Source organism: Sciurus carolinensis, chromosome 14 (genome assembly GCF_902686445.1).
Source record: "Sciurus carolinensis chromosome 14, mSciCar1.2, whole genome shotgun sequence".
In the NCBI taxonomy this organism is placed as follows: Eukaryota; Metazoa; Chordata; class Mammalia; order Rodentia; family Sciuridae; genus Sciurus; species Sciurus carolinensis.
This window is the reverse complement of record NC_062226.1, coordinates 65,318,038-65,341,991: the sequence shown is the minus strand read 5'-3', so window position 1 is coordinate 65,341,991 and position 23,954 is coordinate 65,318,038. Positions and strand designations below refer to the sequence as shown.

Here is a 23,954-nt window from a genome sequence, read left to right as displayed (position 1 = left end):
ATAGGATCTTACTAGGAGATATCCAAGGGCAGTGTCTAAAAACCCTCGTTTGGTGTCAAAGGGCTCTTATTTATACACCTGTGGTCCCCAGAGTTCTCCTGTCAATGGTTACGAAGATGGGCTCCCACGTTCATATTGTCAGTTCCACCGTTCACTAGACATGAAACCTTGAGCAAGGTACCTAAAATCTCTCAGTGCCTCAGTGTTCCTCTATAAAATGGAACAAACAATAGTAGCCATCTCATATGGCTGTTGTGGGAAGTAAGAATCTATTTAATACATGTGAAGTGTTTGGACAAGTTCTTGGCATTTAGGAAGCATCTGATAAGGAAGAGCTAAGACTTTGGGCAGCAGGATGGCAGTACAGGAATTTCCCAGCTTCACACCCATCCACAGAAAGCAGCTTTCAATTATCTACAGGCAAAAATACCACCCTAAAAGGAAGAACTATTATTATTCTTGGCCTGAGTCAGAAAGGGAAAAATAAGAGAATAGCTGAGAAATGATGAACAGCCCACAAAGTGACCAACTACTTTGCCACATATCTGAATTGAAATATGAGATAGAGTTACCTTGGTATCTTGTTTGACATTCACTTATAAGAAAGTTTACTAAGCAGTCACCACAGTGATGCAGGAATAAAGGCAGAATGAGGGTGGCAAGGCAGGTTCTTACTGAGGACAGATAGCCAAGTATGTCTTAAAAGTTAAATGGGATTCCTGGTGTTGCATGAAATGCTAGATTTAAAGTGGCAAGCAACAGAGACACAGTCCTGGGTCTCGTGAAGGTTTAATTCTAGTAGAAGAGACTGATTGTAAATAATAATAATAAACTGTGTCACACTTAATGAAAGGAAAGTGCAGGGGGTTATAAAGGACGGAGTGTCATGGAAAGTCCTGAGACCTGAAGGACAAACAGAAGTTACCCAGGCAGAGTTGGGAATAATTCCACATGGAGAAAGCAACAGGTACAAAGGACCCTAGTTCAAGGAGCTCAAAGAAGTCCAAGGGTCCCTTAGATAAAGAGAGTGGGTAGGCAGGAGGCAAGAGAGCTGGGAGATATATGTACTATTATTCTTTACTGAGTTTTATTGGTTGAAGGAAGAACACAGCCTTTAGGTCTCCCCAAGGTCTTCTGTCCAAAACACTTTTTAGTCTTCATTGATAGCAGGAAACTTCAATTCTTTTAGCAAAAAGATGGTAAGTACTTAAGCTTCTTACTTACATGTGACAGCAGTTAAAAATATCCCTGTTCATACAGTGGGTACTTCTTTACAGAGTAGTCTAGTCCTTCAAGATCATCATTTACTTCAAAGGTGGAATCTTCCTATAACAAAACACATCCAGCAACTGTATTGCCATCATGTAATAGAGACCAGTAATACCCAATGTGTGGTTTTTGTGTGTATATCCCATACATGCCAGATATGTGGGGTTCGCTGTATGTATGTAGCTTTCCTCCCTCCTTCCTTCCTTTCCTTTCTTTCTTTCCTTTCCTCTCTCCCTCCTTCTTTTCTTTCTTCCTTTACTTCATTCTTTTCCTTCCCTCCCTTCCTTCCTTCCTTTCTCCTTCCCTCCCCCTTTCCCTCCTTCCTTCCTTCCTTCCCTTAAAAAGGTTGGGAATTAGAGTAAAACCAATGACTTCACAAAGATGAAGTAAAGTAATCCACTACTCTCATGGTTACAGTAATCAATATCCATCTGTAAGTGTCATACCATAAATTTAGTATATGTCAGTATTTAACAAGTCAAGGTGACAAATACAACATGGTTATACCCAGATATGGAGGATACTGTTAACCATTCATTTGCATTCTTTTGCATTAAGTTAAAGGTGACTTAGTTGTAAGTCTGTGGTACGCACAAGGTCCTGGATATATCTACCAATGGATCAGAAATGCTCTTAACATCCCCCATATGTCAAACAGTCAAAAATCACCTTATTAAATTTTAGAAAAACTTTCTTCTATATTGTAGCCTTATACAGACCACACACACAACTTTATTCTTCTCTGGTCTGGGTTCCCACGTGTAGGGAAGGAAATGTGCTGCAGACCAGTTAGAACGTCTTCTCTCAGTCCTTTAAAAGGACCCCATCACAGGACCTCCATTTGATGAAAGCTGTGCACTAAAGTAGCTGCCACTCATTCCTCAGATCTAAGCTCCTCCTTCTCTTCCTCCCAGACTCTTCACCACTCACATACCCCTACTGCATACTCTCAGGTCACCTGGTACTTTTCTTGGTGTCACAGTTTTACTTCTATCCCTGTAGTTACTTGATTAATGTGTGCTTCCCCCACTAGATTGCAAGTTCCAGTTCCCTTATTACCTTGTCATCAAAGATTTAGTTTTATCAGAACTCCTAACCTTATTTGCATGCTGCTGAGCTCTGTGGGATGTCAGAAGACTGCATACCCTTTCATGGATCTTCTTCCATGTGGACTGAGAACCAGGATGGAACCTGCTCAGCAGAGTAAACAGAGTGGAGTATTATACAGCTACTAAAAAGGACACTGTCTTAATAGTACATAACAACATGGGTTGATACTTAATCATAAGAAAAAACAGAAACATGCAAGATGGTATGCATCATATGATTTCAATGACTATTAAATTTATACATAAGAAAGCACTAGGGAACAGGAACAACCAAGATATTAAAAATGGTTGTATTTGAGTGTGGTGCTAGGAGCAATTAATTCTTTGCTTCTTTGGACTTCGCTGTGTTTTTCATATTTGGGATGGGGTAGGTACCAAATCCTAAATTCTATAGTCAAACTAAACTAAAAGTGTATATAGCAATTTGGTTCTCTAATGAAGAAATCCTACTTTTACATTTACATTTTCAGTTCCTCAATTTTTCACATAAAATTTAATCTCTTGTTTTCTACCACAAGGATTTTTATTTTATATCTCATTTACTTGAGGCTTCATGGACCCCAAACTTAACCACAGGCCTGATGGTGTCCTTCAGTTCTTCAAACATGGAACATTTTTGCCCTTCCCTAGGTTTTGCCAAAACTCTGCCTACAACACCACCACCTCCCAATTCCTATCCCTACTCTTATTAACTCTTAACTATAATTCTGGGTTTGGTTCTTTTGCTGACTTCCCAGAGAGTCCTGCCTGAGCTCTGAGCCCTTAGAGGAGGTCAGCTGCTCCATCCCAGGCACTTGGAGTTCCATTTCCCCACATCACACTCCTAGCACTTCCACCAGTGAACACTTGTTATTATCTGGTTCATGTCTGTCTACACTCCTAAGACTGAAATTGAAATGGGACTCTGGTTAACAGCTCATCCCAGAAAGAGCAGGTACTGGATACCACAGTAGGTATTTAAAGAACGTTGCTTGAGCAGTGAATTCATTCATTCATTCATTCATTCATTCATTCACTCACTCACTCATATTTGGGATGAGGTGGGTACCAAATTCTAAATTCTGTAGTCAAACTAAACTAAAAGTGTATGTAGCAATTTGGTAATGAAAAGGATAGATGCTCTTTCCTAAAAATGCCTAAAGAATTTTAGCAATTTAGATAAAAGCATTCTCTACTATTAATTTTGACAAACATTGGAAATGGCAGGAATACAATTGTTATAACCACTAAGCTAGTAACTCCTGCACAGTTGCCCCTCTGCATGTTCCAGGCCCATTCAGCTTCTGATTGCAAGTCTCTCTGTAACAAGCATATCCCATTGGTTTCCAGGGAGATAAGGCCAAGAGTAGGAAAGACTCTCCTCAAATCCACTATGAACCCACAAAAACAATTTGCAGCAAACAAAAGCATCCCCTAAAGCACTGCTGTGTTAAAGAAATAATCACATATATCAGTTTTAAACTTCTCCAGGAATGTTTAATGGGAAGGAATAGAAATAGTTTTGAAGCTATAAATAAAGTTAACATTTAAAAATAGCTACCGGCTAGACACTGTGTGTGTTTTTTCATAGGTCTCAAAGTACCAAAGTAATTTCCACATTTGCATACAATGTAAATGTATATGCTGCATGTTACATACAATCTATTCTACATTTGAGAATCTATTCTTTGAGAATGATGAGCCAGCAGACAGGCCCAGTGCTAGGTCTTTATTACAGCCTTGTCTGTGTAATTCACCTTCTCCTCATGTGGAAGGAAGTACGAGGATGTGTGTTGAAGGAGTGTGATACTATCCGTGTGGTAGAGATGAGAGTGGGGCTTGAGAGTGTTCCTCTAACCTTTGGGACTACTATTTTTACCCCGATAGTTAAAGGACTTTGCACTTCTTCCACTCAACCCTTGAGCTGAATCTCACTCCAAAACTTGGCTCCCAATCATCTCTATGAGGGATCTTACTGATTTCAGTATTAAGCTAGGAGAATCTCAAGACGTGTTGCTCATACACCCTTGTGATCTGGGCACAGAAACTGGTCCTGATGGTGCTGCTGTGAAAAGAACAACTGGTGAGGTGGGAACAAAGTGCTGGTAACCCCTTATGTTCCAGGAGTCTGCCTTTGTAATCACTCTAAAGTCGATGGGAAATGAGGTGTTCCTCAAGTATATGAAGGGTATATCCTCCAATCAAAACAGCTGCCTTAAAAATATTATATTTGGGGCCACTTCTCTGGAGTTAAGGTAACCACCTCTCTTGGATTACCCAGGACCCAGAGGTTTCCCAGGAAGCAGAACTTTGGGGCCTAAAATCAGGACAACCACAGGCAAACTGGATGGCCTTTCTGTGACCATGTCATTCTTTGTCATTGTGGATCACGGCCTGATTTACAAACTCATAGTCCAATTATCTGCTTGGAGTGACTTTGGACACACAGAATTTTCTGTCTCATTAGAGATAGCTAATAAAACTCTGGCCTGAAGACTCAGCTTCCTAAAGGCGACCTTGCAAAAGCTCCCCACTATCTTCCAAGCACGGCCCAGATTCCTTAGGTTGGCATCCATGGTCCCCTGCCCCTCAGATCCTTGAACACTGACATTCACTATCTGCCCCCCAAACCTGGAGGCCAACAGTGTCCTACCATCTTACCTCCCAGTCCCCACCTCCATTAACTGTATCATAACCAGTCTCCTTCCTCAGGGCCCACATGAAAATGCTCCTTCTTCCACAAAACATTCCAAAAGGGCCATTCTCCTCCTTTATACTCTAATAGCATTTGCCTGCTCTATTCACAAAGTTCTGCCTGTAGAAAACTCTTTGTACACCTTTTTTCTTTCTTTTTCATTCTGTGCTAGGTCGAAAGTTCTCAAGATCAGGAGAAATAAATAGTATGTTAAGTGTCTTCATTCCGGGCCGAGCAGATTGGTTAATGTCCTGTATTCCCTCTGAGACACTCTTTTAACCATAGAGATTCCACATTCTAACCACACACTCAATTCCAATTGCAACTGATATTGACTCAAAAATCATGAGGCAATTATGTCATCCAGAGTTGAGGATCTCTGACCTGCTCTATATAGACACTCATAAAAGTCTCATTGAATGAATTCATAAGTCATTTCACAAGCTGAAGGAGAAACAAGGCCTTCCCAGATCTCCTTTGAGAAGGAATTAATCTCCTCCTACTCTGTCTTTCCTCCGCATTTGAAATGTACTTCCATTAAGTACATACCACAATCCTTTTCATACTTAGTGGGATGGGGTTCTCTCTGCCTTCCCATCTAGTACATAAGCAACCAGGAAGCAGAGACATGTCATGGCTGGGTACATGGCAGTTAACAGTTGCCCAAAAATTGCATACTCAGTTCAGTCTCTCAGAAAAGCTTGCTGCACTGATTCTAAGGAGTTTGGAAGATATATATAAATAAACACATGGAGAAAAGCTGTGGGCTTTCCCCAATTCTGGCAGCAGAGAAGCCCTTGTTGGTTGAATGAAGATGGACCTTTGATCATCACATTCATCTTAAGGATGACAAAACTGAGGTCTAAAAGGTCGAGATTTGTGTAAGATCAAATAGCACTTATATAAAGACAAGCATCAGAGCCCAAGTCTCCCAATCACCACCAATTAAAGGTTCTTCCCACACTCCATTTCAAATCAATTCTCTACAAGTCTCTGATAACCTCCCATTTTGCCAATCTACTATATTTCATTCTGGTGGCAAGAGTATAAGTAAGAAGCCAGTGGAGGCCAAGCACAGAGTCATAAATGTGTCTCCTACTACCTATACCTATATAACAATGCTGGTTTTTAAAAATCTACATTGTATTATTTCCCAATAAAATCAATAATCAAGAATTCACCATACATTAATAAATATTATTAAAATAATTACCAGGTTTCCTTAAATGAGTTAATATTTTAATATAGTTATTCTATCATTTCTGAAAAACACTAAAAATGGATTACCACTTTTCTCAAACTTTATATAAATCCTGTTAAAATCTCAGGGCCAATTTACTATGAATTCCTTTGTGACCAATAGTATTATTTTGGTATGGGCATTTCTTTATTATTCTGTTCACTAGTAACACAGAGAAAGCAGATGGGCATATCTTTCCTACAAAATAGCTATCTTTCAAATATTATTTTCAGTTAAGGTGACCACCTGTGCTGGCTTGCCTAAGACTCAGTAGATTCCCAGAACATAAGACTTGCAGAGCTCAACCCAGGGCAGACCCAAGCAGAGTGTTTGCTTGGTCATCTTCCCATAGACTGCAGTTTGGCAAATAAAGGTTCTAGCTCTTTGCTCTCTGGTCTGTCTTCCAGACATATGCAAATGTATTTTGATTATCTGTGATAATAATGCAGACAAAGAAAGAAAGAAACTATATCTAGAAAAAGAAAATATACCTACATGCTAATATGCTTCTTTCGTAGGACTATGAGCAACATTTTTTTTTGTCCATTGTTTTCTAAACTTTCTATAACAAAGACACTTATACTGGTGAAATAAAGAGCTTTAATTTTAAAATTTACAATAGATAAAAATGTATAGATAAATAGTATCTATACCAATTAGTTGCCTATCCATTTCCTGATATACACTTTCCAGAGGCAAGAGAAAAGGCTCAATTCTGACTTTTGGGTAGATTTTAAAAGGAACAGTCATTTTTTTTTTCATATCAAGGTATCACCAGAAAGCAAACTAATGAAGTGACTGGGCTTTATTTACCACCAGACCACAGTGCTCACTTCAAGCAGAGATGAGTGCTTGCTGCTAACCTTTCTTGGAGAAGGGGCTGATCCAGAGGGCTGGGAGAGCTGGATTGCTGAGAGGTTGCAAATGGAGTTTCGTGGTGGAAATCGGCATCCCCTTGGTTCCTGGGCAAGGGCTTTCCAAACTTACTCGAATTTAAACTTGATGGTGATTCATTCCTTAAAATAATCCGTTCATCTGGCTCTTTGATAACCTGAGTGACAATAGTTGTGCGTTATTCTTTATTTTTTGTTTTGTTTGCTTAGAGCCAGGGGTGGGGTGGGACAAGGAAAAGAACTGGGAGTAAGATGATAAAATATTTGTCCCTGCAAATGAAAGAGGAACTGCAATGCAGAAGACTACAGACAAAATGCTCAGGAGTTAAGGTCAAGGAAAAATAAGCCAAAGCCTTTATGTTTGGCATATATTAATAGGCCAAAATAAATTAATGCTCTGACTTTGATTTCTGAGGTTGGGGGATTATTAGTCTGGAAAACATAATATATATTTACAAAATATTTAAATGCTATGGCATAAGAAGCAAAGTATATTCAATTTTCTTTGCATATATATATTCTCAAGTTGTACCATAGAAGTCTGAGCCTTCACTTTGACAAACCAATCAAACTTCAAGAATGAGAGATTTACCACCTCTATGTATAAAGGTATTCAATTACAAAAAAAGCAATGAAAATCACTACTGATAAAGTGGGTACTGGGCCCACTAGATACACCCTCCTAGGTAACTCATCCTACAAATGAAAAGAGGGGAGGAAACCAATAAGCCTCAAAACAAAGGGTACAGCGTAGCCTCAGCACCTCTTTGCATAAACCCTAGTTAAACTAAAGCATATCCACATGAGCAGCACTAACTAGAAATACATTTTCCACCACTGATTGCAGAAAACCCAGTAATTGACATAATATAGCTGGAAATAAATCATTTTACAAATGCTACTTCTAAAATTACCTTTACGTTTGCTGCAATGCTGTCAAGAGAAGAAGCTAGAAGAAAGAGGAACAGGTGTTTGAATGACTCATTATTACCATTAGCCCTAAAACTGCTGTTACATTTATTCCACAGCAGTATATAAATTTTAGACAATGAATGAGTTATTAACGAACTTAAATGCTCCCTTGTAAATTACACTATCACTTTTAAACCTCCCTTTAGTCACTGCAATTCTATCTTTTTCTGCCCTCTTGAGATCAACAGTGAGGTTATATTTTAATGACATCACATATGGGAAGGATAAGGGTAAAAGCAAACCTAAAGTGAAGCAGTAATTTCAACACCTCTAAGCAGTCTTAGGCAGAAAAAAACTATTTGCCTAGGTGCCCAGAACCTAAAAGAAAGTAATGTGGGTGTAAAATAAAATTCATATACTCTGCCTCTTCTGCCATTTTCTTTGTTTTTTATAGGATTATTTATGCAGGAGCTCTTGAGTATATTTGTCCAAGGTAGACACAAATGTTAAATTGAAACAATGAATACATAAAAGCTTAGAGAAATATAATGCAGCAACAATGGAAATCATTATCACAATTATGAGAAATATATAGAATACCAGAAATGCTAAGGATGATAGGAAGTGAAACAATAAATATACACAGAGAAAACTAAGATGAAGTTGAATTTTTCCAGGTTGGGAAAAAAAAGATTTTGAAATAAAATATTTATAAGATGATGCTAAGGCTTCCCTGTCTTTCCCCAGTGTGACTGGGGCTTAGGCAGTAAAAAGGACCTTTTCTGGATGGACAATGCCCCCCGACCATGCCACTGGTAGTAGGGAGGAAGACATTAAAAAATGGGTTTTTAAAGTCTGGAAGTTTCCTTCTGAGTACACAAATATGTGCATGTCCATCTTGTCCCAGGAGCTCTCCTCTGCCATCCTGAGCTGGGCAGGGCATCAGCAATGCTAAGGTCCCTTGTAGTGACAGCCACGAATCTATCCTAGGGCCTAGGAATGGCCTTGCCACTGGTTTTGGGCACTGCTTGCACAGGGGACTGGTTTTTGTTCCCTGGTTTCTCAAAGCACAGTCCATGGACCAGCAGCATCAGTATCACGTGGAGGCTTATTAGGAAAAAAAGGGTCTTGGACCCCAACTCAGCCCTACTGAATCAGAATATGAAGTTTTACAAGGTCCCCAGGTGATTTCAATGCACATTCAAATTTGAGAAGCACAGCTTTATTCTACCTTAGTCCTGGATGAGCTGACAAATGACCTAATCAAAGGCCTGGCTTGAAAGCTACAGGGGATTCCAAGAATCTGAGCCCAGAGGTCTGAACATCTTCTCTAAATGTAGGTATGTCAAAAATTGGTGTGTGACCGGTACATACTGTAACTTTTCTAGAACCTTAGTTCTCCACCGGCCAGGATGAAGAAAAGACAAAGGCTGAGAGCTATGTGATATATGAGTCTCATCCTACTCAAACCAGCATTAAGCCCAACTTATCCTCCCCAGGGAAGGACATTTGCTTCTGCTTGATTTCACTGTAATAGGGAAGACAGTGCTGTTTTTTACAGGCTATGTGGATGATTTTCAATTCACAGAACTTAAATTAAATGTCAGAGGTGATGAAGCACTTTCTGCTTCAAACCCTATACTCTGACCTTGGTCTGTTGCTATCAAACAGTCACCAAAATCTAAGAACACTGGCCTGAGTTGCCATAAAAGACTCTGCAACCTCCTAAGATTACAAACCTATAAGCCTATTACAGGGAACTTTATTGCCAGAAATGGGACAAGGCCAGTCCTACCAAGAGGCAAGGGAAAAGGGGCCACCACCATCCCTTCCTAACCAAATAATTTTGATTAAGTTCAGGAATAGTTGAATTTGCTGCCTTGACCTTCACTATTGAATGATTCACACATCACAGTCATAGGGTAAAGGATACCCAGGGAGGCCTTTACCCAGTAATTCTCAGTGTGTAGTCCAGAAACCTCCCCAGGGGTTCCAGAGACCTTTTAATCAATTTGCAAGGTCAAATTGTTTGCATAATAATACTAAGCCATGATTTGCTCTTTTCACTCTCATTTTCTCACAATCCTAACAAAGGCTACCATAACATGTCATAATATCACTGTTCTGATGGCAAATGGAATTTGTTAGTGTTTTATATTTCTTAAATGTCTTAGTTTTAATTTCTAACATGCTAAATATTGATAGACATTATCCACCTAAACAAAAGCTCTTTGGGATCATCAATAATATTCAAAAATGGAAAAGTTTCCTGAAATCTAAAGTTTTGAGACCCCTGCCTAACCTAACTGCTTCAGATAGAGTTGGCTCTCCTCCTCACTGATGTGGAATCTTGTAAATGCTATATCTCCTGATCACTATCAGTCTGCTCTTTCCCACTCAGAGAAATAGCAAACAAAATAGTCTTCTTGTTAGCTGTCAATGGTGCCTTTGCAAGGAGTTCACACCAGGACAGGCTGTTCTCTGCTTTTCCAGCCCTGCTAGGGAAAAACTGCAATACTTGGTGGGCAACAATACTCAGGACCGTCCCCTTCAATTGCAGGGGAACTGTCCAATTGATGGCTTGGAGCCTCAGATGCCTCAGCCCCATGGGAACATCCTCTGGGAACATCCCAGATGGAGAGTCCTTGACAATCAGGCCCACAGTATCCAGTGTAACTTGGGATTCCTCAAAATGAAAGAAGATAAGTAGAATATACTGGTTCTCATAAGAATATGTACATGTGTAACAAGAAACTTGAATACCTCTTCTCATTGTAAATGGAAAGTTTGAAAACTTAGATTTTCTTTTAGACTTTTGTGAATAATGCTCCGAAGTATTTTCACCAAAGGGCTTTGTGCTGTCCACCTGAAAATAAAAGAAAAAATAAGACTAGAATCTAGAGTAGTTTTTATCCCTCATCCTTACTACCTATAGTGCCTTTCTCCGCCTCAATCACTGATTATGTAGACCAGAGAAGAGAAGGTTGGAAAAAAAAAATCAGCCTCCAAATATGTTACATTATAACCAATAGGAGAAACTCTCCCTATCTTCACCACAGCTTCATTGAGTTTAGAATATGAAGATACTAACTAAATGTTAGCATAAGGAACTAATGTTGGACACAAATAACATTCTAGTAACTGGTAAGGATAGAGCACAGAGAAGGAAGCAAGCAAAGCTTTATTTCATGATATTTTAAAAGAAGATCAGTATGAACACTGATGACCCAGCAGGCAGGGGACTCCCTGAGAGCAAGGGATTTTCAGACTTCCACATTCCCTTCCAGTCTGAGTGTCTATATTCTTGAAAAAAGTGATAAATATGTTATTTTACTAGAGGTGACTGACCATATTTTCCTATCAAAAAACTGAGCAACATGATTTGAAAATACATCAAAATACTTGAAATACACAGTCTTCCAGAATATCTATAATACAAAGTTATTGGATTTTTAAAATTTTCTGTTATTTTCTTATTTCATAAGTCAGGTTATAATGCTACTTTTAATGTTACTTCAAGGAATATATCTACTTGATTCTACTGTCATGTACATCTAATTAGAACAAATTTAAAAAAATTAAAGAAAGTTAATAGAAAGAAATATATCCATTTGAATTTACCATCTTTTCAACACCAGATCCTCTAAAGTTAATGTTTCTATTTAAGTAAATATCACATCATCAGGAAATCCAGTTAAATAAAATAATTAGCATGTAAAATCACTTAGAAAAGAATGTGGCACATAGCAAAAGTGGTATAAGAATGTTATATACTAGAAATATCAAGCAAGTTTTTATTCTCTAAGAAACCTAACCATATTTATGGTTGTTTAGTCCATAATGGCATGGACTAAGGTTATAATTTACAAAAATTTATTGGGAATAGAATGAATCATACTGTCCAATAAACTTAAATCAACAATATTTTTATGGAGCCATGTTTAAAAGTTGATTGCTATATTTTTGCCAGAGAGCTTTACTTAAGCCACCAAAAAGAAAACAATTTTTCTGTATTTCTCTATCTTTGAATAGAGAGTATTTGTAAGTAGTTTATCTATTTGGTAGTTTCTAGCAATAAGTTCTTACTACTTAAAAACCAATGACTTTTCCATCATCTCAACAGAACCTTGACTTTCAGACTTACCATGCCACACTGTCTGTCAAATACAGAATCATCACAACTGGCGACTTTAATATCAACATACTATCAGTAGTTAATATTCTGGAGAATAAGTCACTAACTAGAACATGGAATGGTGTTTATGAAGAGTATAAAATAATATAGAAAATGCTTTCAAAACAATGCTCATGGTGGCTCACACCTGTAATCCCAGTAGCTCTGGAGGCTGAGACAGGAGGATCACAAGTTCAAAGTCAGCCTAAGCAACTTAGTGAGGCTCTCGGCAATTGAGCAAGACTCTGTCTTGAAATAAAAAATTAAAAAGGGGAACTGGGGATGTGGCTCAATGGTTAAGTGTTCCTGGGTTCAATCGCTGACACACACACACACACAAAAATGCTAACTGAAATATATATACAAATGAAGGTGTATATACACTAGATACACTAAAATTATAATTTTGATAAAGCCTATGAATACAAAAAAGGTGGAGAAAATGAACCAAATTAAATGAAATAATGACCTTACTATGTTAGTGAGCCTATGGTTTATTTATTTTCTTGAACTTTGTTATATTTTCCATTGCTTTTATGGTACAGCAGTGAAAAAAAAATATAAAGAAACTAAGAGAATTAAAGCAATTAAATTTACTTACTACTTCCTGCAGGATAAATCTAAAATGACTCTAATGGCTGTGAGTATGGCATATCCTTGCTTCTTCCTGAAAACATACTTTCCCTGCTCTTCAAAGTGTGACCAATCTCATTGAGAAAACCAAAGCAGTTTTCTTTTAAACTGATGAAACTTCAGTTTTGAATTGATATAGAGTACACACCATCCTGTGTTATACATCTTCAACTCCCAGCAGTTCAAGGACTCTTCCGAATAATAGCAAGCTATCATACAGCAATATGCTCTAGGAATAATTTTTAAAAATTAAAAATAGGGATGTTAACATTTGTCAAGCAAGTTCTCTGTATGAGATACCTTTAGAGAAGCTTTCTGGAAATGATTCTAGGAAAGAACATAATTTATTCACAGTTGTTACTTGATTTGAATTCCCTCTTTATTTAATATTACCCATTTGTTTTCAAGGTCCAACTTTCTTTTATTCACATTATCATTTACATCCTGACCATTCCAAAGTATTCCAAAAAATAATTTTAGGCTCACATGTCTAACCACGAATGGAGGCTTCCCTTCTCCAGAGAGTTTGAAGTTGTTTCCAAGGTTTGACTGAGCTGGTTTTTCTAGGAAGAAACGTCTAGTGGAATATGGAGAAGGCGTCCTGGGCTGCAGGCCTCTAGGCAGTCTGTCAGGACTGTTCTCCTTTGGCTTTATCTTTATATCATTTAAGGGGAACACTGGTCCACGTGATGTGGATAAAGGCATTCGTGTCTTATATTTTTCTTCCTGCAGTCAAAAAATATTTTTTTTCAAATAAAGGAAAATTCAATCCAAATATAACAGTATTTAACTGAACTTTGAACACGACTAGTGAAAAATGTAAAAAATTATATGTACATGGTATGATCCCAATCTTTTAAAATAAAAAATATGTGTATGTGTATTGAATATAATTTTTTTAAAAGTCAAGCTTATCTCAGAATGATAAGATTAACAGGTGATTTTTATTTTTATCTTGTCCTTTTTTTCTTACCTTATTTTCTAAAATAAATGTGATACTTTTGTTATTCATTTTAAAAGTTCATGTTTAGAAGACACACCTATATCAGGAAGTTAAACAAGTTAAAATGCTAGAATGGAAGAGAAAGACAGAAAAATTTCCATGAACACATCACAAATAAACTGGAGAGAATGGAGGACTAATAAAGAGAAATTAAAAAGCAATTAATATGCTTGGTAAGGTGGAGCACCTGTAATCCCAGTTACCAGGGAGGCTGAAGCAGAAGAATGGCAAGTTTAGGTCAAACTGGGCAATTTAGTGAAACCCTATCTCAAAATAAAATAAATAGGGCTGGGGATATAAATCAATGCCCCTGGGTTCAAACCCAAGTATAGGAGGGAAAAAAGTACCTAATGCCTTCCTTAAAATTAATTATTGCTCTCCCATTCTGTGAGAATTGATAGATATTTACATAGATTAGTTGTCCTTCTAATAGTGCCCCTTAATCTGCATTCATAATTTCAAGGTATTTTCCAGGACCACCATAAGATTAGAGATAAGCATTTTGTTTTCCCTATTAATTTTATTCTACCTTGTTCTAAAGTATTTGAAGGAGCTTTACAATTTATCTTCATTTCTTCTCCATCTGGTCCTAGAAAGAATTTTTAATGGCTATGAAACTGTGTGCATTAAGGTAAAAGAAAAAGTGAAAAAAATGAGGGTGAAGAGAAATTAAGAGTGAAGAAGAAAGTAGTGTGGAGGTGGTGAGCACAGATGTCCTGAGACCTTCATGCCTACCAAAGATGGACCATGGAAGCAACTCCGAAGTTCAGCCTCAGCAGAAGAAGGAAACAGAACTGTTCCCAAGATCAATAAAAATAACAGAACAATAAATGATCTACTTATGTCAAACTTGTGATTTTAATGTCTGAATTACCCAGTTCTACACCATACCAAATATGTGCCAAACATATCCACTCTAATGTGATAGGCTGAGTGAATGGTTTGAATATAGAAACCTAGCAAAAAACTTTACAGGTTTCTATTTGTTCAGTTGCATCTAAACTTGTAAAGTAACTCCAGAATAAATATCTTAAGTTTGTGGGAAAAGTGCTGTCCTTTCTACTGCTGTCTTTTGATTATACTTACATGAAATCTGTTTCTATGCAGAAACATACATTCTCGGATGGCTGTCCTTGTAGAAAACTCTAATTTGGGAGCAATGCCCTAAAAATAACAGCATAAAAGCAGTAATTAAATTATTGGAAACAGTTCTTTCCCCACCTCATCCTAACTTGAAATCATGCAAGAACCTACTTGCTCTTCTGTGGTTGGCATAATCCACATATATTATCCAAAACACATACATAATAAGAATAGCTAAACACTTATGTAATATGTATTATGTACTAGATTCAGGTCTAAGTATGCTGAAAGTATTAACTCATCTAATCCTAACATAACCCCATGAAGTAGGTCCCAATGGAATCTCCATTAGTAGATGAGTAAACTAAGATACAGTTTGAATAACTTTTCTGTCTAGTAATGACAGAGCTGGTAACTGAACTCAGGAATTCTGGCTCCAGTGTCTGCACTATTAATTACTCCGTTTATCATGAGACAGTGAAATTGAATGAGATTATCTAGAAGGAGGGATGAATAGAGATTCTCTTCTCCTATCTACCTGCTTTGAAAAATTTATTTTATATCTTATATCAAATATTTATGTTCATCAGAATTATTTCCAAACTCAATATGAATTTGGTTTCCTTAACTGATGCTGCTATTTTTCCTCAGTACTATACTGTCTAGAAGACTATTAAGGTACCAAGTGAAATTAAAAATGCAAAAAAATATCCCATTTTAGTAAAGGAAAGAAATTTAATTTGGGGGAGGGGAGCAGGGATACCAGGGATTGAACTCAGGGACACTCAACTACTGAGCCACATTCCCAGCCTTATTTTGTATTTTATTTAGGGACAAGATCTCACTGAGTTTCTTAGCACCTTGCTTTTGCTGAGGCTGGCTTTGAACTCGTGATCCTCCTGCCTCAGCTTCCTGAGTCACTGGGATTACACAGGCATATGAGACTGTGCGTGCCCTATAAGAAATCTAATTATTAACAAATTGATAAATTGAGAAAATAAAGTGAATAATTTGTTGACTGTATGTGTAATTAATTCTCACTTCCTATAATGTTAATAGAAAGAAATAGAAGAGTTGGCTGAAATAAATGAAAGAGAACTAGCATAATGCACTAAGAGTGCCAACAATGAAACAAAGAACCCCTGATCCACCACCCACCAGCTCTGCGGCCCTCAGTACATTTCTGAAACCCCTACACCAGCTTCCCATCCACAAAATGGGAAAAAGAATAGCAGTTGCCTCACAAAGTGAAGGAGGTTTGAACAAAACAATCCATGAAATGAGCTCAGCACAGTACCTGCTATCTAGTGAGCACACAATGAACAAGAGCTATTGTTAATATTTTGGCAACCTTTTTTTTTTATTATTGTATACAAATGGGATACATGTTGTTTCTCTATTTGTACATAGAGTCAAGGCATACCATTTGTGTAATCATACGTTTACATAGGGCAATGATGTTTGATTATTTTTTTTCCTTCCCCCCACCCCTCCCACCCCTCTTTCCCCTCTATACAGTCCTTCTTTCCTTCATTCTTACCGCTCTCCTTATCCCTAACCCTAAACCTAACCCTAAACCTAATGTTAACCCCTCCCACCCACCATTATATGTCCTCATCCGCTTATCAGCGAGATCATTCGTCCTTTAGTTTTTTGAGATTGGCTTATCTCACTTAGCATGATATTCTCCAATTTCATCCATTTGCCTGTAAATGCCATAATTTTATCATTCTTCATTGTGGAGTAATATTCCATTGTATATATATGCCACAGTTTCTTTATCCATTCATCAACTGAAGGGCATCTAGGTTGGTTCCACAATCTGGCTATGGTGAATTGAGCAGCAATGAACATTGATGTGGCTGTATCTCTGTAGTATGCTGATTTTAAGTCCTTTGGGTATAGGCCAAGGAGTGGGATAGCTGGGTCAAATGGTGTTTCCATTCCAAGCTTTCTGAGGAATCTCCACACTGCTTTCCAGAGTGGCGGCACTAATTTGCAACCCCACCAGCAATGTATGAGTGTTCCTTTTTCACCACATCCTCGCCAACACCTATTGTTGCTTGTGTTCTTGATAATCGCCATTCTAATTGGGGTGAGATGAAATCTTAGGGTAGTTTTGATTTGCATTTCCCTTATTACTAGGGATGTTGAACATTTTTTCATATATCTGTTGATTGCTTGTACATCTTCTTCTGTGAAGTGTCTGTTCATTTCCTTAGCCCATTTGTTGATTGGATTATTTGTATTCTTCGTGTAGAGTTTTTTGAGTTCTTTATAGATTCTGGAAATTAGCGCTCTATCTGAAGTATGGTTGGCAAAGATATTCTCCCACTCTGTAGGCTCTCTCTTCACATTACTGATAGTTTCCTTTGCTGAGAGAAAGCTTTTTAGTTTGAATCTATCCCAGTTGTTGATTCTTGCTTTTATTTCTTGTGCTATGGGAGTCCTGTTAAGGAAGTCTGATCCTAAGCCAACAAGTTGAAGATTTGGACCTACTTTTTCTTCTATAAGATGCAGGGTCTCTGGTCTGATTCCGAGGTCCTTGATCCATTTTGAGTTGAGTTTTGTGTAGGGTGAGAGATAGGGGTTTAATTTCATTCTATTGCATATGGTTTTCCAGTTTTCCCAGCACCATTTGTTGAAGAGGCTATCTTTTCTCCATTGCATATTTTTGGAACCTTTGTATAGTATGAGAAAATTGTATTTATTTGGGTTTGTGTCTGTGTCCTCTATTCTGTACCATTGATCTACCTGTCTATTTTGGTACCAATACCATGCCATTTTTGTTACTATTGCTTTGTAGTAGAGTTGAAGATCTGGTATTGCAATACCCCCTGCTTCGCTCTTGCTACTGAGGATTGCTTTAGCTATTCTAGGTTTTTTATTCTTCCAGATGAATTTCATAATTGCTTGCTCTATTTCTGTAAGGTACATCATTGGGATTTTAATTGGAATTGCATTGAATCTGTATAGCACTTTTGGTAGTATGGCCATTTTGAAAATATTAATTCTTCCTATCCAAGAACATGGAAGATCTTTCCATCTTCTAAGGTTTTCTTTAATTTCTTTCTTTAGTGTTCTGTAGTTCTCATTGTAGAGGTCTTTCACCTCTTTTGTGAGATTGATTCCCAAGTATTTTATTTTTTTCAATGCTATTGTGAATGGGGTAGTTTTCCTAATTTCTCTTTCTGAAGATTCATCACTCATGTATAGAAATGCCTTAGATTTATATGCATTGATCTTATATCCCGCTACTTTACTGAATTCACTTATTAGTTCTAAAAGTTTTCTGGTGGAATTTCCTGGTTCCTCTAAGTATACAATCATATCATCAGCAAATAGGGATAGTTTGAGTTCTTCTTTGCCTATTCGTATCCCTTTAATTTCTTTGGTCTGTCTAATTGCTCTGGCTAGAGTTTCAAGGACGATATTGAATAGAAGTGGTGAAAGAGGGCATCCCTGCCTTGTTCCAGTTTTTAGAGGGAATGCTTTCAGTTTTTCACCATTTAGAATAATATTAGCCATGGGCTTAGCATAGATGGCCTTTACAATGTTAAGGAATGTTCCCACTATCCCTATTTTTTCTAGTGTTTTGAGCATGAAGGGGTGCTGTATTTTATCAAATGCTTTTTCTGCATCTATTGAAATAATCATGTGATTCTTAACTTTAAGTCTGTTGATATGGTGAATGGCATTTATTGATTTCCGAATGTTGAACCAACCTTGCATCCCTGGGATAAAACTCACTTGATCGTGGTGCACTATCTTTTTAATATATATTTGTATGCGATTTGCTAAAATTTTGTTGAGAATTTTTGCGTCGATGTTCATTAAGGATATTGGTTTGAAATTTTCTTTCCTCGATGTGTCTCTGTCTGGTTTAGGTATCAGGGTGATATTGGCTTCATAGAACGAGTTTGGGAGGGTTCCCTCCTCTTCTATTTCATGGAATAGTTTGAGGAGTATTGGAATGAGCTCTTCTTTAAAGGTTTTGTAGAACTCGGCTGAGAACCCATCTGGTCCTGGACTTTTCTTTGTTGGTAGGCTTTTGATGACCTCTTCTATTTCATTGCTTGAAACTGGTTTATTTAAGTTGTGTATGTCCTCCTTGTTCAGTTTAGGTAATTCATATGTCTCTAGAAATTTGTTGATGTCTTCGAGGTTTTCTGTTTTGTTGGAGGCAACCATTTTCATTTTGTTTCATAGAATATTTGCGAAAACAGAGCCCCTCTTTTTACAAACTGTTTAAAATATAGTTTGATTAATGTAACGGTAAGAATTAATACTTTATACCTTTGATGTGTGAAGCTATTTCCCTACATTTTTAAAGCTCCTTCTCTGATGATTACAAACACTTATAAATAAATAATTATAAACACAGCATCCTATGGTTCCTTTTTTCTGTTTATGTCCATAAAGTTAAACAGATAATGTGAGAAAACAAAAGAAAGTGTGTTTCTCCATGTCTTGATGTTTAGTTGGGTCCCAGCCCAGCATTTAAAGATGACTTTTACAGTGGCTCAGGAGACTGAGGCAGGAAGATTACAAGTTCAAAGACAGTATCAACAACTTAGGGAGGCCCTAAGCAACTTAAGCAACTTAGTGAGGCCCTGTCTCTAAATAAAATATAAAAAAGGGCTGGGGATATGGCTCAGCGGTTAAGTGCCCCTGGGTTCAATCCTAGGTAACAAAAAAAAAAAAAAAAAAAAAAGACTTTTATTCAACAGAGAATTTGGGCAATATAAGAGAGTTTCCCCAGACTGATTCTCATCAAGTTTTATTTCATTTCAGCTTCTGAAAAGTGATATCCCAGTAACTCATCATAATAAAGGCAAGCATATCCTAAGTCCATGAGTATAACTGATACATGAAGACAGTGTTGGAAAAAAAATTGGTTTCAGTTATATTTGTCAAAGTCTCAAAAATAATGGAGGGCTTAAAGATACAGACATTAGAATGCTGACCAGGATAACTTTTGATGAATGTTTGCTGTTTGGAGTATTCGAATTAGAAACTCCATCATCACAAGCATTATGGAAACAAAGGTCCTACAGGTCATATATTCTGCACAGTACTCTCAATGAAGGGGAGATAGTAATGTTTAACTGAATAATAATAACAGCAACTAATGAGACAGTAACAGAAAAGATGAGTATTACACAGGCTTTTCAAAATTCACAGTTTTGACCTTTAAAATGGAGGTCATCAAGTGACATTAAAAGTCAAGAAAATTGTCAGGGTTGCTCTGAAAGTAGAAAGCATCAAAAATAACATCAAATAAATGCTTTGAATTTGCCTCTGAATAGATTATTAACTAAATATCTGCTGTGTCTTTTAAGATCCTTCAGTAAGCCAGGCATGGTAGCACATGCCTGTAATTCTAGAGGCTCCAGATGATGCGGCAGGAGGATCCCAAGTTTAAAGTCAACCTGAGCAACTTAGCAAGGCCCTAAGCTACTAAGTAAAAGTCTGTCTCAAAATAAAAAATAAAAATGGCTGGGGATATAAGTACCTCGGACTCAATCCTCAGTAGGAAGGAAGGAAGGAAGGAAGGAAGGAAGGAAGGAAGGAAGGAAGGAAGGAGGGAAGGAAGGAAGATAGATGCTTCAGTAATAGCAATTAGTGGGCCTCTGTTAACTTTCCCTCTGTTAAATGAAGGCCATTTAAGATCTCAAGTTAGCCTAACTTAAGAAATGTTAGGAGAAAAATATGCATAAAAAGTTGAAGGCACAAAATAAATGAGAGATAACATTACTCTATTGCTTCTCTACTTATCATAATTGCTATGACTAAGCAAATCTGTTAATCTACAATAAGTTGAGAAATCAAGTTTCTTATAATTCTGTGATAATGTAATTATGCCAATGATTAAGCCTGATTGGATAATAAGACTTCCACCTCTTAGATCAATGGTGGAAATCAGCATAATTTGGTATCTTGAGCAGGGCATCTAAACAAGGCCACTAAAGAGCACTGGGGTACTAAGCAGGATAAAGTTATCTGTCCAAGATCAACACTTTAGAGAATAAAATGTTCATCTCCCAAGAAATTCTCTCCCAATAGAAGCCCAGATAGGCAAGAGGACTTACTGGAAAACCTATGGCTGTCTTCATAAGTAACTCCCTGTGTATTCCAGGGTGTGAAGGTGTCAGCTTGGGCTCAGGGAAAAGAAAATCTCGTGTGTTTTCTTCATAGTAGGCCAACTCTTCCCACACTAGAAAAGAAGGAGAAGAGGCACAAATATGTGGATCTATACCCCTTAAGTTTAACAAAATAAAATTCAGACAGATAATGGCAGAGATGCACATAAATGAAAATAGACATTTTGGTACCAGCACTTGTTTTTCAAGGGGAAAATAATTTCTACTACTTTTTATCTCATGAATAATTTTCTTAAAATACTTTTTAGATGTTGGTAGGCCTTTATTTTATTCATGTATTTATATGTGGTGCTGAGAATCAAACCCAGTGCTAGGTAAGTGCTCTACCACGGAGCACAACCCCAGCCCCTCTCATGGATAATTTTTATCAATCTTCTCAAGTCATAACAAATTAGAGAAACTAAAGGGTTGCTACACAAAACAGAACAAAGAAGAGAATCTATCTTTCCAACCATCCTTTCATTCTTCCCCTCACCAAATGTTTACCAAGGACAAACCTTGGCCAGGCCCCAGGAATAGACAAGAACAAGGCAGACACACCCCTGTGCACACAAAGGTTACTGTTTAAGTTGGGGTTCACTGTCTACCTTACAGGGGTACCACTGGCCCAGAGAACAGTTGGACCTGTGGCTCTCATCAGGGGTGGTATCAACCCCAGAGACATTCTGGACATTTGTGAGGCATTTTATGGGCAGGAGCCAAAGGTGGTAAGGTGTCCTGCAGTGCTCACAATGCTCCTGCCTCTTGGACAACATTCCCTACCTGTATGATTTTCTATAGTCCTATAAGACATTCTTTCAGGCTAAAACCTGCCTGATGACTCTCTGAGTCAAGACCTTAAATCTACGTTACATCTAAGTACTAAGCATTTTTTGCATGATTTTAAAAATAAACTGAATTTTTGAAGGATGAGGGTATTGCATAAATCAAGGAACAATTTTACTTTGTATTGTTTGAATCTTCACCAAGACCTGTTTGGCATTTTGAAAACCAAGTCACATTTAAATATCTCACTATGCTCAACTTTATATGTTGATATGCATATCATTTTATTATAAACTTCTGTCCTTTTATTTCTCCCTTATATTATAGTAGAGAATATTACATTGATTTTTGTAGTGATTTGTATAAGGTGATTATATTAACTATGAACATTATTTTGGTGTGATAAAAAGGATGTTACAAAATCCTCATCACCAAAAGAAGAGCTAATAAGGTCTAATAGGATAGACAACTATTGAGCTTAGGCTACCATCTGACCATTCCTTCAGCTGAGTAAGTGCTACCCACGCACTTACTGAGAATGACCTCTGTACAGAGTACTACCACCAAAAACAAAACAAAACAAAAACAAACAAACAAACAAACAAAAAACCCAGTAGCCAAGAAGTTAGGATAGTAGTTTTCTTTTTGGTGACTACCACTTTACTTGTGAAAAAAATTCTAATGAGGTGGTTTTTTTTTCTATACCAACTACAGAAAATAATTTACCTTTCATCAAATAATAGGACAGATTAATTTCTTCTTCCTATTTATTCCATCTAATACTAACGTTTGGGTGCCAATGAGGAAAGTTTCAAAGTACAAAAAGAAAGTATCCCATGTTTTTGTCACAATATCATTTCTTTCTACTCACCCTCCCCAGACATGATCCAGCCACAACAAATGGAGGATGAATCTTCCCTCCTCTTCATTGTACTCCCCACAGCTTATGCTAGTCCTTTCTTCTCATTCTCATTCACTGAGATCCTATTTATGTTTAAAGCTTTATCCTAAATGTATTAGTTTCTCCATCTTAACCAGGTCCAAAACAGAAGTCCACCCCCAAAATATCAGCTCTCCCCTAACCTTCCCAGTACAGAATCGGCAGCAGTTGTTCAAGCCCCAAATCTAAGATCCATCTGTGATTCCACTCTTTCTTTCACCCCTTCTTATCAATCCATTAGCAAGTCCTGTTCGCTCTATCTCCAGAGTAAACCTAAAATCTGCTTCCTTTGCTTCATCATTACAGTTACCACCCTAACTCCAGCCCTGACCCCTTAACTTCTCTCCTGGGTCACTGCCATGGCCTCCTAGGTGATCCCCTGGTTTCCAGCGCCCTCCCTCCCACACTCAAACCCATTCTCCACAGTCTATGTTATTTTAAATACATCAGACTGTGCCTTTCATCTGCTTAAAACTTCCAACAGTTTTCCCATAATATTAAAATAAAACCTAAGCAACTTACCCCAACCTTCAAAACTCTACAGAATCAGGCCTCTAGTCACCTTCTACTTCATTTATTACTTCTCACCCTTGGTTGTTCCCTGTCATCCCTGCTGCCATCCTTGTTGTTCCTCAAACACACTAAGTTTGCCTCTATCACAAAGTTTTGTCCTACTATTCACCCTGTAGTGTTCCTTCCTCTAACCTTTGAATGGCTGGCTTCCACCTATCAAATGATGGACTTGACTTAAATATCATCTCATCAGAAAGTTAGCAACTCAGCCCAAAGGAGTGCTCCATATTATATCACTCCATTTTCTTTTCTTTTTTTTTTTAATTTTATTTTTGTAGTTGTAGATGGACAGCATGTCTTTATTTTATTTGTGTATTTTTATGTGGTACTAAGGATCGAACCCAGTGCCTCACACATGCTAGGCAAGTGCTCTGCCAAAGAGCTACAGCTCCAGCCCCTCTATTTTATTTTTGATATCACATTTATCACTGGTTTTGTTGTTGATGCATTTATTCATGATCTGCTTCCTCTGTGAAAGCACTGACTTTGTCTTTTTGGTTCATTATTCTTTTGATAGAACTG

General features: G+C 37.5%; 1 protein-coding gene across 3 annotated transcripts in view; it reads right to left on the bottom strand.

The window, feature by feature from the left end:
- Positions 1-23,954, bottom strand: part of Spata6l (spermatogenesis associated 6 like) — a 50,718-nt gene that overhangs the window by 4,638 nt on the left and 22,126 nt on the right. For 2 of the 3 annotated variants that reach the window (XM_047525201.1, XM_047525202.1), the window contains exons 6-13: positions 21,083-21,207; positions 14,994-15,071; positions 13,391-13,630; positions 10,861-10,963; positions 8,100-8,134; positions 7,156-7,343; positions 2,367-2,460; positions 1,225-1,326 (exon numbers count right to left, since the gene is read on the bottom strand). In XM_047525201.1, coding sequence (XP_047381157.1) covers positions 1,237-1,326; positions 2,367-2,460; positions 7,156-7,343; positions 8,100-8,134; positions 10,861-10,963; positions 13,391-13,630; positions 14,994-15,071; positions 21,083-21,207 — 953 coding nt within the window. In that variant the 3' untranslated portion in view covers positions 1,225-1,236. The remainder of the gene's footprint in view (positions 1-1,224; positions 1,327-2,366; positions 2,461-7,155; positions 7,344-8,099; positions 8,135-10,860; positions 10,964-13,390; positions 13,631-14,993; positions 15,072-21,082; positions 21,208-23,954) is intronic. The other variant, XM_047525203.1, reaches the window with a different exon arrangement.